The following is a 12,914-nucleotide window of genomic DNA, read 5'->3' on the forward strand; positions in this document are numbered from 1 at the left end:
CTGTCTTCCTGTTTGTCCTATGTCGTGTTTTGTGCAGTCCTTGCATGGGATTAGGACAAACAGGAAGACAGCTAACGATCCGCATCCATGAACACCAACTAGCCACGAAGCGACACAACCAGCTATCCTTAGTAGCCACACACGCAGATGACAAGCAACATGAATTCGACTGGGACAACACTACTATTATAGGACAAGCCAAACAGAGAACAGGCAGGCAATTCCTAGAGGCATGGCACTCATCCACAGATTCAATCAATAAGCATATCGACCTGGACCCAATATACCGACCACTGCAGCGGACAGCTGGAACTGAACCGGAAGCGGCAGATTCAAAACACAATAAATGCCGGCGGAAACATCACAGAAGCGCTTCACAGGAGGCTCCCAAGCACCGAGGATGTCACCTAGACAGGGGACGAAATGTCTGCAACACAAATTCCCAGCTCGGCGAACAGAACCACATCAATATGTTTTTCTTCTTGGTTGCCTCTGAACACTAAGAATACAGACATAGGAAAGGGGAAATGGAAATTGAGATCCACTGCACCATATCTTTAGTGTCTAAACCACCTTCAGAATTTTGAAGGTTTCCCCACAATGAATTATAGAATTCCTACAGTGTGGAGGCAGGCCATTCAGCCCATCGTGTCCACACCATCCAGTCCAAAGAGCAGCCACCCAGACCCATCCTCCTACCCTATTCCTGTAACCCTGCATTTCCCATAGCTAATCCACTTAGTCGGGACACTCTGGGCTATTTTGCACACCCAATCCAACTAATCTGATGAACCCAGATCCCTGGCGCACTGAGCCACCATGCTGCCTTGTGCCTATGGAAGGTGAAAGCCCAGCACTGGAGTTGTAACACTGTTGAATAGGCATGCTGCAAACAACACTGTAAGAACAATCATTGAGATAGGCAAGATTCTGAAAAGGCTTCATACAGCAGATACTGAAAGGTGTCGTTCCTGATTGGGGAATCTAGAGGATGGGGGAATAAAAGAGTCTCAGAATTTGGACTGAGAAAGGAGAAAGTTCTTCAAGTAGGGGATGTGAATCTTTGAAATTGTCTATCATTGGGTATAATTCGGAGTGAAATGGATAAATGTTTAGTCTCTTAGAGAAACAAGGGAGATTGACAGAAATTGCAAGAATGGATCTGAGGCAAAAAATCAGCCAGCGTTATGAATGACTGAGCACACTCAAGGGTCTACTTATTTGGTCTACCCCTGCTCCTATTACATATGTGACAAACTTAACTTTATCGACCTGCTTTGGTTCCATAACCCGTAAAATCCTGGCCTAACAAAAACTTGGAATTCTGTGCTTTTAAATTTCAGTGGGCCTCATGTTGAAACTTTCTATAGCCGAGAGAAGACAAATCTACTTAAAATGATCCTGCTCCCCCTTAGCTTATCATCTGGCTTCAGGTCCCTGGGCCATCATGGAAGAATTCTAAAGCAACTGCAGAGAATTCTGGGAAAAAGAATCAACAGGTCTGGCAGTATCTGTGAAGAGAGAGATGTTTCGAGGCTAGTATAACTTCTTCAAGAGTTCTTCATGAGATCTGAAGAAGAGTCATACAGACTTGAAACATTAAGTCTGTTTCCGTAAATAGACAAAGTCTTTTCCCTGGGACGTGGGAGTCCAGAACTAGAGGGCATAGGTTTGAGGCGAGAGGGGAAAGATTTAAAAGGGAACTAAGGGGCAACTTTTTCATGCAGTGGGTGGTGCGTTTATGGAATAAGCTGCCAGAGGAGGTGGTGGAGGTTGGTACAATTGCAACATTTAAAAGACATCTGGATGGGTATATGAATAGGAAGGTTTAGAAGGATATGTGCCAAGTGCTGGCAAATGAAACTAGATTAATTTAGCATATCTAGTGGGCATGGACGAGTTGGATCAAAGAGTCTGTTTCCATGCTGTACATCTCTATGACTCTGTAAAGTGCATAGTTCAGGTGAAGAGAATGGAATAAGTCTTCCTCGTGCACAGCACAATTTCAGCACTGGGCATCTAGGGGACATATGGGATGGAAAAGGTATGTAACTGTTATGTATTAGCAGATCTCCTGTACTGCCCTGATGAGTTGTATGTTGGGTTGGTTCATAAGTGATGTCCAATATATTATTCTGTGTCTAAGGTGATGGCTGTCTCTCGGAGTTATCACTACTGATAGTGGGTGGAATTTAATCACTTTTCTGCTTCTCTTTGAGATGATCAATAACTAAACAGAACCATTCGATGATCAGATTGCTGCTATAAAACTGATGAATCCCTCTCTAGAGCAACACAGGACAAGAGAAAACAAGTGTCACCCACTTCATAATAAGGGGAAGCTCCACGTTTAGCTCTTCTTTCATCCTCATTGCTTTTGAAACTCTGGCTGTCATCGGAATATTCAGAACAGGAATCATCATCAGTTCCACTTGAACAAGGCTCCTGAAAAATAAATAAGATTTGTAACAAATATGCAAACTGTTCCTCCTCCTGGATTCATATATGACAGTAAATGGTGGTGCATTTCAAGATGCAGATCCTCCCTGTGTTGAAAGGCACATTGATCAATCAGAGCAGTTTACCTTCCTTTGCAAGGCTGCTTCCAGCACAAATATATAAAGCAGGACTGCAGAAGCGATCCCCAAGCCAAAGCCCAGCACCACAGCGATTGCCAGGACAGCGGGATTAACCTGCAACTGACTGGAAGGGATAGTCAATCCGGCTCGGCCTGAACAGGAGGCCAGTGAAGGACTGCTCCTGGCTGCCATTCAAATAACACGAACAATCTCTCCATCGCAAACAGCAAACACTCTCAAGACATCTTTGCCATCTGCAAACATTGCGAGGGAAATAAGGTAGAACGTTTTGAGACGCCAATGTTTATTCCTCCCCCGCAGATTATTGTGTTTTAGAGTGAAATCCACGTAATAGAGCTTCCTGGGTGGTCTTGTTTTTTTCTGCGCTCCTGGCAACCGTCCTTTCAAAATGGGAATGTTATTTGGAAAATAGGATTGTTCTCCCCAGTTGTGTTTAATTAGAAACTTCGCTTGAAAATGAATTTATTCCTTCTCTCCCTCTCGCTCCCCTTTTTAAAAAAAATTCGGGAGATGAAAGAGATTTCAGCCCTTCATGGCAAAGAAGAAAGTTTTACCAACTTAGCTCAAACTTTCTCCCAACTCTCAGCACAGGCCAATCGCAGGGGCGGCGGTGAATGATGGACATTGTAGTTCTTCCCGGCACACACCCAGTGGAGAAACCCGGAGACAATCACGCTCCTGAACTACAGGTACCGGCATGCCTCGTGCGGCAGCTGGATTGAAGGTTGAGTTAGCCACACAGAAGGCGGCAGAGTTGTCCAATCAGAATGTGGATTTTGACCATCCGGCCTATCGGAGTGGGGCATGAGGGTGGGACATTATCTTCCCTGGGACAATGGCAGGGGCTCTGAGCGCTGGAACTGGGACGCTGGCAGGACAATGATGGACAGATTGGTCTCTCTCACTGAACAGTACAGCTTCTCTGTCTGCAGTCATGCTGGCTAGTGTGTGAGACTGTGATGGAGCATATCTGCAGCACACCTATTCCCATCTAATCAACAGCAGAGCAATGCTTTATCCACTTCTGTGAGCTGTTGTACTGTTTGCATGAGGAATCTCTGGATCTTTATGATGTGGATTGCCCAGGGTCCCCCATTTGTAACATGTCATTCTGCAGTCAGATTCGGCATCTCTCTCGTCCTGTTCACTGCGTTTATTCGCATTGTGCCTAGTCACGAATCCGCAAATGCCCTGCACCCCTTGATCAACATTTACACGTTGCAGTGGCGAGTGAGATTGAGAACTGGGAAAGAATTTCGAGTTGCAACAAGTTCGATGGATTGGCCGAGCGGGTCCCTTGAATGTGCCTACAGGAAATCTCTGGAGGTGCCCATTCACCACTTGGCAGCTGTTTGTGGGCACAGTCCAGATTTGGTTTGGAAAGGTGGCGATGCTGTTGCATACGTGAGTGCGGAGTTTAGAGAATGGAAGTGATCTATTTTCCAAGTGAATGCTAATTGTCTTGATACTTTTGCATCAACGTTAATTCTCAATCTTTAACTTAATATTGTAAGAACTTTTATTATAATGTTGAGAGGTAGAACTCGGTGCTCATGTTGGCCCACAATTATTTGAAATCCTGGAGAAATTCAGGAGATCTGGCAGCATCTGTGGAGAGAGAAACAGTTAACGTTTCGAGTCATAACGCTTTCAGTCCGGTCTGAATCTTTGAAACGTTAACTCTGCCTGGCTCTCTCTATCCCCTCCAGAGATGTTGCCACACCTGCTGAGTTTCTCCAGCACTCTATACGTTTGTTTCAGATTTTAGTATCGCACTAGTTTGCTTTATGTCTCTTGTCTTACTTGACCCATATTGAGATATTTCAGCCCACTAATATAACCGAGACCAACCGATGAGCTTTATTTTGTTAACAACTTTGTGCATTTGGAAAGCACAATCAAGTAAAATATTTACTAACCAACTAATCGGCACTCTCCTCCCCTACAGTACAAATGCTCATTTTGTTCTTAAACTGGTATCCTGGCAAATTGTCATGATGAATGTAAGATATAAAGCTTTGACAAAATATGTCTTTTCTCAGCATTATACAAATGCTGAACTACTAAATGATTTTTAATATTATTACTTTTAATTTTGAAATGTTTGGGAGATCAGGACTCATCACTACAGCACAGACTGAAGACAGGTTCCTCAGATTTCATATTGTATGACACTGCAAACACTCATTCAGGTACGTGGATCTCTTTCCTTAATGTTTCTGCATTTCATGTCACTTACTTAGCCATCCCCTTTGTACATAATTGTAAATTGATTCTAAATGTGATGGAGTTAGAGTCATAGAGATGTACAGCACGGAAACAGACCCTTCGGTCCAACTCATCCACGCCGATCAGATATCCTGTCCTAATCTATCCCATTTGTCAGCACTTGGCCCATATCCCTCAAAACACTTCCTATTGATATATCCATCCAGATGCCTTTTAAATTTTGTAATTGTACCAGCCCCACCACTTCCTTTGGTAACACATTCCATACACATGCCCCTGTCTGCGATAAAAAGTTGCCCCTTTGGTCCCTTCTAAATTTTTCCCCTCACCATAAACCTTTAACATCTAGTTCTGGACTCACCCACCCCAGGAAAAAGGCCTTGTCTATGTACTCTATCCAAAACCCTCATTATATTATAAACCTCTCTAAGGCCACCCCTCAGCCTCTGATGCTCCAGGGAAAACAGTCCCAGCCTATTCAGCCTCCCCCTACAGCTCAACCTTGGCAACATCCTTGCAAATCTTCTCTGAACCCTTTCAAGTTTCACAACATCCTTCCGATAGGATAGAGACCAGAATTGCACGCAATATTCCAAAAGTGGCCTAACCAATATCCTGTACAGCCGCAAAAGAACCTCCCAACTCCTATATTCAGTGCTCTGACCAATAAAGGAAAACATACCAAATGCTTTCTTCAGTATCCTATCTACCTGTGACTCTGGTTGCAGATTTTTGTTTTGCCAAGGGCCAGCAGAATCTAGCTGTAATTGTAGAATATTTTTTTTTAAATGTAAAGGAAGTAATTCACACTCTCAAACTATAAACATAAGATTAAACATCATTATAGCATTGCATTGATATTCAGTCATTGAATATGTCAAAATTATGACAGAAAAGAAATTTTAATTGGCGGTCCCTCACAGACAAGGATGACTCACTTCCACTCTCGGTGGCAGTACAGAACAATGCAACTACCACAGGCTCTGTTACACTTGGGGCAGGTAGTAGTCATGGGACAGGGTGGGTGGGGAATTGGGAGGTAGAGCCCGCCTTTCTCTCACATTGTAAGTTTGCTCACTGAGCTGGTAGTTTTGTTCTCTGATGTTTTGTCACCCTGCTAGGTAACATCATCAGTGAGCCCCAAGTGTAGCATTGGTGTCCTGTACCGCTTGCTATTTATCTGTCTCGGTTTGTTGTGGTGGGTGAGAAAATTTCCGGTTCTGTCTGAGAGGTTGGTAAATGGGGTTCAGTATGTTTGTTAATGGAGTTCCATTTTGAATGCCAGGCCTCCAGGAATTCCTCTGTGTGTCTTGTTTAGACTGTCCCAGGATGGATGTATTGTCCCAGTCGACTTCATGTCACACACAGATGAAGAGGGACATCAGATAGACTGGGACAATACAGAAGGTCAAGTATCATAGTTTGATCAAAATATTAAAACAATAATCTCAATCAATAATGAATATCTACATTAACATTGGTGTTAATGTTATTTACAGTGGATAGTTTGGTCAGACAGTCATTATTCCAATGTAGATGGGAGTTACACATGGGACCAATGGAATGCCAAACATAGCATGCTCTGAAGAAACTGTCCAGGAAATTGAATGTTCTGTTGGGCAATTTCTGTATGCCTGGAGCACTCTGAAAATCTCCATTCAAATCAGAGAATTTAGAGGGTTCATGGTTTTGCAGCATCTGGTAAAAATACACAAATCTTTGCCATCTCTGAACAAGTCATATACCATTCTAGAATCTAGCCTGCTTAGCAAATGTCTCCAAGAGTTCCTGTATCTGTATCTGATTGCATTCAGACTCCAGTGTTTCTTTGTGTCAGCCAGCTTGGCTTTTTTATAGCTCTCGTATATTAATTTCCTTCTTTTGGTAGTGCACACCGATCAACGACCACATGGGCAGGAATTTCCATTTACCTACAAAAATTACAACACTAATTGCTGTTGCTGACGAGAAATGCATCAGGTATAATTGCAAATGCACACATGACTGTACTGTAGCCACCAACATACATGCAACCAATCCTGATGTCTATCCACTTGATAGCAGGAGCACCACTGGCATGCAAAAGGCTGCAGGGTATCCAAACTCATTTCACATTTTTACCTTATTATTGGCATATATACTGCTGAGCTTTCAACATATTAGAACATAGAACAGTACAGCACAGAACAGGCCCTTCAGCCCACAATGTTATGCCGACCATTGATCCTCATGTATGCACCCTCAAATTTCTGTGACCATACACATGTCCAGCAGTCTCTTAAATGTCCCCAATGACCTTGCTTCCATAACTGCTGCTGGCAACGCACTTTCCTATAATAGGGCGACCAGAACCGGACACAGTATTCCAAGTGCGGTCTAACCAAAGTTTTGTTGAGCTGCAACAAGATCACATGACTCTTAAACTCAATCACCTTGTTAATGAAAGCCAAAACACCATATGCTTTCTTAACAACCCTGTCCATTTGGGTGGCCATTTTAAGGGATCTATGTACCTGCACACCAAGATCCCTCTTCTTCCACACTGTTCCTCTCCATATTGGAGATATACAAGCTAGAAACAGTGATTACAATTTTAAGCCACAGTCTTTTGAAGAATGTTTGGAAAGGCTTTGTGAAACCAATCACTGGCCAGTTTAATTGGTAGGTGATGGAGTTCTTAAGCATAATCATGGGGCTGGAAATTTTGGCAAGCGACTACAGATTAAATAGGTTTGCTGGATAACCGACCATCTTCCAACCAAACCCAAGATGTTTCCCATAAAAAATGCAGTTATGTGGATATTTGCCAAATTTGGTACACCTCAGGCATATTTAAACAAATAATTATGGGTTAATTAAGCTTGTTGAAAGCTATTTTAAAAAAAGAGAAAGAATGAGCGTCAGTCAGAACCCTTTGTGCAGCATTCCAGAAGATAGCATGTCCTTTCCTGCTTCCCTGCCTGTATTTTAAAACCAATCCATCTATCTCACTAAGAGGGTTGGACACTCCCTTCTAATGTCACCAGTTACCCAGGTCTAAGATTAATAAAAGCCTGATGTATGTCTGCTTGGAGTTATTGGTTAATCAGATTGGCCAGCAGGTCCTCTGGGAAGGATCTCCTCCCACTGACGGGAGGAAGTCCCATTCTGTCCTTGTTAACACCACCACAGTGTATTATGGCTGTGGGGATAATATGTTTTCCCTTGGTTAGTAACTGACTGACTTTCAAAACCAGGGGGTAGCAAAATGAATCTATAGAAGGTCCGTGCATGGCCTCAACCCCCCACACTGAATAGTGATTTTTTAAAGAATGTAGTACTATTTTATTTAATATATATCTACCAAATCAATCCATTGGAGAGCATCTACAAAATTGTCTGATAATAGAAACAACATATTTTTCTGACAATAAATTTGTGAATAGTATCTAACAGATGAACAGAACGTTGTGAGGAAACTATCAATTCTGAAATTGTTATGTCTAAATTTACCCTTTAATCCAGGTTTCTGTTTGTATCTCAATTTAATTTAGAATATCTGTGTCATTGCAAATAATAAAGTCAGAGATTGCTTCTCTGCTACTGACTCACAAATACACGTATGCAGTAAGTCTCGTAATAATGTTGTGACTGCAATAAACACATCCAGTTTAAAACGATGCAATCTCTTAAAAAAAATCCTTCTCAAAAGTTCTTAAAAAGATTCCACAAACATTTTAAAGAAATTCCAAGTGTTCTTTGTAGGACTGCTTCTGGGTCAAAGGTTGTCACACTGTAAATGATGGTAATCAGATTTCAGCAAAAGCCATTCGTTTGCCTGCTCTTTAAATCTCTCCAAACGGTTCATTAACAACTCTCTTTGCATAGTGATCCTGATGGAAAATAAGGTCTCAGTGTCAATGTGTGTAAAAGACAGTCCTCAAATTCAGTTTTGAATTCAAATTTCCTTTAAATGCAGCATATTAGCCGAAAACAGATTCAATTTTAAAGGTTAATCATGTGCAAGTAAACATGAAATACTTCACAGTAAGAACTTGAAGTTGAATGTGTTTAATTAGGGCGGCACGGTGGCACAGTGGTTAGCACTGCTGCCTCACAGCGCCAGAGACCTGGGTTCAATTCCCGACTCAGGCGACTGACTGTGTGGAGTTTGCACATTCTCCCCGTGTCTGCGTGGGTTTCCTCCGGGTGCTCCGGTTTCCTCCCACAGTCCAAAGATGTGCACGTCACGTGAATTGTCCATGCTAAATTGCCCGTGTGTTAGGTAAGGGGGTAAATGTAGGGGAATGGGTGGGTTACGCTTCGGCGGGTCGGTGTGGACTTGTTGGGCCGAACAGCCTGTTTCCACACTGCAAGAAGTCTAATCTAATCTAAAAGTACAAAGTACTCTTTATTTTGGAAATTTATGAGCCTTAACAACTGCTCATCTCTAGATTTGAATGTTTTAGCTTTCTCTGTGCACATTTTTCCTCAGTCTAACTCTCTAGCCCATGCCTATATCATACAGTATTAGAGCACAGTACATGAGGCAAAATACATAGCACAGAACAATGTTGTCTGTTTAAACTGTAGATATTTTAATTACATATTTTTTAAAATGTCAGAAAACTGAACTTACAAAGCAACCAAAATAATAAGCACAAGTTAAAGCAGTTCCTGTGTAACCTATGATAAAAATAATTCTGTGCCTCAGAACCAGCTCATTCTGTTCTTCAGTCCTTCAATTCTTAATCTTGATATTATATCACAATTAACAATGTATTGCTATTAAGGTGTCCATGAGGTAGTGTTACACTTAAACATTAATTTGCAATACACACAAGAATGAACTAGTTTTAGGAAATAACCTTAGTACTTATCATATGTACTATAATTATGATTATAAAAGAGAAAATCATTTTCTTATTGATTTAAATGTTAGGTGACCATACAATGTGAAGATGAAATACAGTAAAACAGGTATTTGCATGATCATGGTAGACTTCAGTGTGGGGAATTTCTCTGCACTTGAGAACAACATTAGAATGTTAACTATTTTCCATAATGCACAGCTATCATTAAATTCAACGGTACAAAAATGATCAGCAATAATCAGAGAAAATCCACTTTGAGGTACCAAATGTTTTATCCTTGAGTTCACCTCGACATCAAGATCATTTTCAATTAAGTAATGAATAAAAAAATTGAAAATGTTTCTATGAAAGCAAATATTTGGAAACATGCAAATAATCCAGCGGTATCTGAAAAGAGAAAAAACTTGCTAATATTTGAACTGGATTCCATTCTCCAGGATGAGAAGAAGGTATGTTTTGAGCAAAACTGTTGGAGGTGGAGCAGAAAGCAAGTTAGAAGTCATGAATAAGCAATGGTATTCGTATGATGTGTGAACCTCTAATATTGACCATTGCATAGCGAAGTCCAGTTGACAAGTAGATGAATGCAAGTACGTAATAACTAGCCTAGATTTCCCATGCCTTCCTTCAATTGCTTTTATATAAGATCATTATGAATATTCTTCAGGTTTCCGATGTTATTCTTTCTTGAAGAATCCCTACATTTTTCTGCCAGTGGTTCTTCCAACAGCACGGATGCTAGCCATTGGGGAATGCCCTACATTTCCACTCAATTGATGCTAACAAATTGGTTTGGCAGTTATCATTATTGTATATTACCTGATCTTGCCTGTAAGTGGTGACATTATATTTAGTAACAGAACAAAATTAAGGCTGACTCTTTGGTGTAGTACTGAAGGAATGCCTCATGTTTTATATTTGCATTTTATTGAATAAATTAGAGTCATAGAGATGTAACAGCACAGAAACAGACCCCTTGGTCCAACATGTCCATGTCGATCAGATATTCTAAACTAATCGAGTCCCATTTGTCAGCACTTGGCCCATATCCCCCTAAACCCTTCCTATTCATGTACCCAATCAGATGTCTTCAAAATGTTGTAATTATACCAGCACCCCCCCCCCCCCCCGCCACAACACCCCACCACCACTTCCTGTGGCAGCTCATTCCATACATGCACCACCATCTGCATGAAAAAGTTGTCCCTTTAGTCTCTTCTATATTTTTTCCCTCTCGCCCTAAACCTATGCCCTCTAGTTCTGGACTTACCCACCCCAGGGATAAGACTTTGTCTATTCATCCTATCCATGCCTCCTATGATTTTATAAACCTCTATAAGGTCACCCCTCAACCTCTGACGCTCCGGGGAGCCTAATCAGCCTCTCCCTATACCTCAAATCCTTTAACCCTGACAACATCCTTGTAAATATTTTCTGAACCCTTTCGAGTTTTGCAACATCCTTCCTAGAGGAGGGAGACAAGAGTTACACACCATATTCCAAAAGTGGTCTAACCAATATCTTGTACAACCGCAACGTGACTTCCCAACTCCTACATCAATGCTTTGACCAATAAAGGATAACATACCAATGCCTTCTTCACTGTCCTATCTACCTGCGATTTCACGTTAAAGGAACTATGAACCGGCACTCCAAGATTGCTTTGTTCAGCAACACGCCCCATGATCTTAGCATTAAGTGTTTTAGTCCTGCCCTGATTTGCCTTTCCAAAATGCAGTACCTCACATTTATCTAAATTAAGCTCCATCTGGCACTCCTCGGCCTACTGGCCCATTGGATCAAGATCCCATTGTACGCTGAGGTAACCTTCTTCACGGTGTACCACACCTCCAATTTTGGTGTCATCTGCAAACTTACTAACTATACCTCCTACTTTCGCATCCAAATCATTTATGTAAGTGATGAAAAGCAGTAGACCCAGCACCAATCATTGTGGCACACTGCTGATCACAGACCTCCAATCTGAAAGGCAACCCTCCACCACTGCCCTCTGTCTTTTACCTTCGTGCCAGTTCTGTATCCAAATACCCAGTTTTCCCTGTATTCCACAAGACATAACTTTGCTAACCTGTCTACCATAAGGAACCTTGTTGAATGCCTTACTGAAGTTCACATAGATCACGTCCACAGCTCTGCCCTCATCAATCCTCTTCATTACTTCTTCAAAAAACTCAGTCAAGCTAGTGAGACAGGATTTCCCATGCCCAAAGCCATGTTGACTATCCTTGCCTTTCCAAATACATGTAACTCCTGTCCCTCAGGATTCCCTCCAACAACTTGCCCACCACCAACATCAGGCTCACCGGTCTATATTTCCCTGACTTTTCCTTACCACCTTTCCTAAATAGTGGCACCATGTTAGCCAACCTTCTGGCACCTCACCTATGACTATCGATTACACAACTATCTCAACAAGGGGCCCAGTAATCACTTCCCACAGAGTTCAAGGGTACACCTGATCAGCTCCTGGGATTTATCCAACTTTTTATGTGTTTTAAGACATCCATCACCACCACCTCTGTAAAATGGACATTTTTCAAGATGTAACCATCTATTTCCACATATTCTATATCTTCCATATCCTTCTCCACAGTAAACATTGATGCAAAATACTCCTTTAGTATCTCCCCCATCTCCTGCGGCTCCACACAAAGGTTGCCTTGCTGATCTTTGAAGGGCCGTACTCTCTTCTGTAGTAGGTACATCCACATACTAAATCAGAAAATGCTTTTGTACACACTTAACAAATTCCATTCCATCTCAACTCTTAATACTATGGCAGTCCCAGTCTGTGTTTGGAAATTTAAAATCCCCTACCATAATCACCCTATTTTTCCTACAGATAACTGAGATCTCCATACAAATTTGTTTCTCAATTTCCTGCTGACTATTGAGGGGGGGAGTCTACTGTACAAACCAAATAACTTCCCTGGACATATTCCCAGGAATATCCTCCCTACGTACAGCAGTAATGCTGTCCCTTATCAAAAACACCATACCCCTCCTCTCTTGCCCTCCTTTCTATTCTTCCTATAGTATTTGTATCCTGGATCATTAAGCTGCCAGTCCTGCCCATCCCTGAGCCATGTCTCTGTAATTGCTATGATATCCCAGTCCCATGTTCCTACCCATGCCCTGAGTTCATCTGCCTTCCCTGTTAGGCCTCTTGCATTGAAATAAATGCAGTTTAATTGATCAATCCTACCTCGCT

At 41.8% G+C, this 12,914-nt stretch overlaps 2 protein-coding genes across 5 annotated transcripts in view; one reads left to right on the forward strand and one right to left on the reverse strand.

Annotated features, from left to right (window-relative positions):
• LOC122539418 (ellis-van Creveld syndrome protein-like) overlaps window positions 1–3,213 on the reverse strand; it is a 48,397-nt gene extending 45,184 nt beyond the window's left edge. For 2 of the 4 annotated variants that reach the window (XR_006309075.1, XR_006309074.1), the window contains exons 1-2: window positions 2,586–3,213; window positions 2,326–2,445 (exon numbers count right to left, since the gene is read on the reverse strand). Coding sequence is in view for 2 of the 4 variants with exons in the window: in XM_043674236.1 (XP_043530171.1) it covers window positions 2,326–2,445; window positions 2,586–2,771 (306 nt within the window). In the remaining 2 variants the exon portion in view is untranslated. The remainder of the gene's footprint in view (window positions 1–2,325; window positions 2,446–2,585) is intronic. The other 2 variants (XM_043674236.1, XM_043674235.1) reach the window with 2 other exon arrangements.
• Window positions 3,214–3,369: 156 nt separating this feature from the next.
• Window positions 3,370–12,914, forward strand: part of LOC122539417 (limbin-like) — a 173,184-nt gene continuing 163,639 nt past the window's right edge. The window contains exons 1-2 of the mRNA XM_043674234.1: window positions 3,370–4,004; window positions 4,717–4,792. Of these exons, the coding sequence (XP_043530169.1) occupies window positions 3,648–4,004; window positions 4,717–4,792 (433 nt within the window). The 5' untranslated portion in view covers window positions 3,370–3,647. The remainder of the gene's footprint in view (window positions 4,005–4,716; window positions 4,793–12,914) is intronic.

The sequence above is a fragment of the Chiloscyllium plagiosum genome, chromosome 32 (assembly GCF_004010195.1).
Source record: "Chiloscyllium plagiosum isolate BGI_BamShark_2017 chromosome 32, ASM401019v2, whole genome shotgun sequence".
Classification (NCBI taxonomy): domain Eukaryota; kingdom Metazoa; phylum Chordata; class Chondrichthyes; order Orectolobiformes; family Hemiscylliidae; genus Chiloscyllium; species Chiloscyllium plagiosum.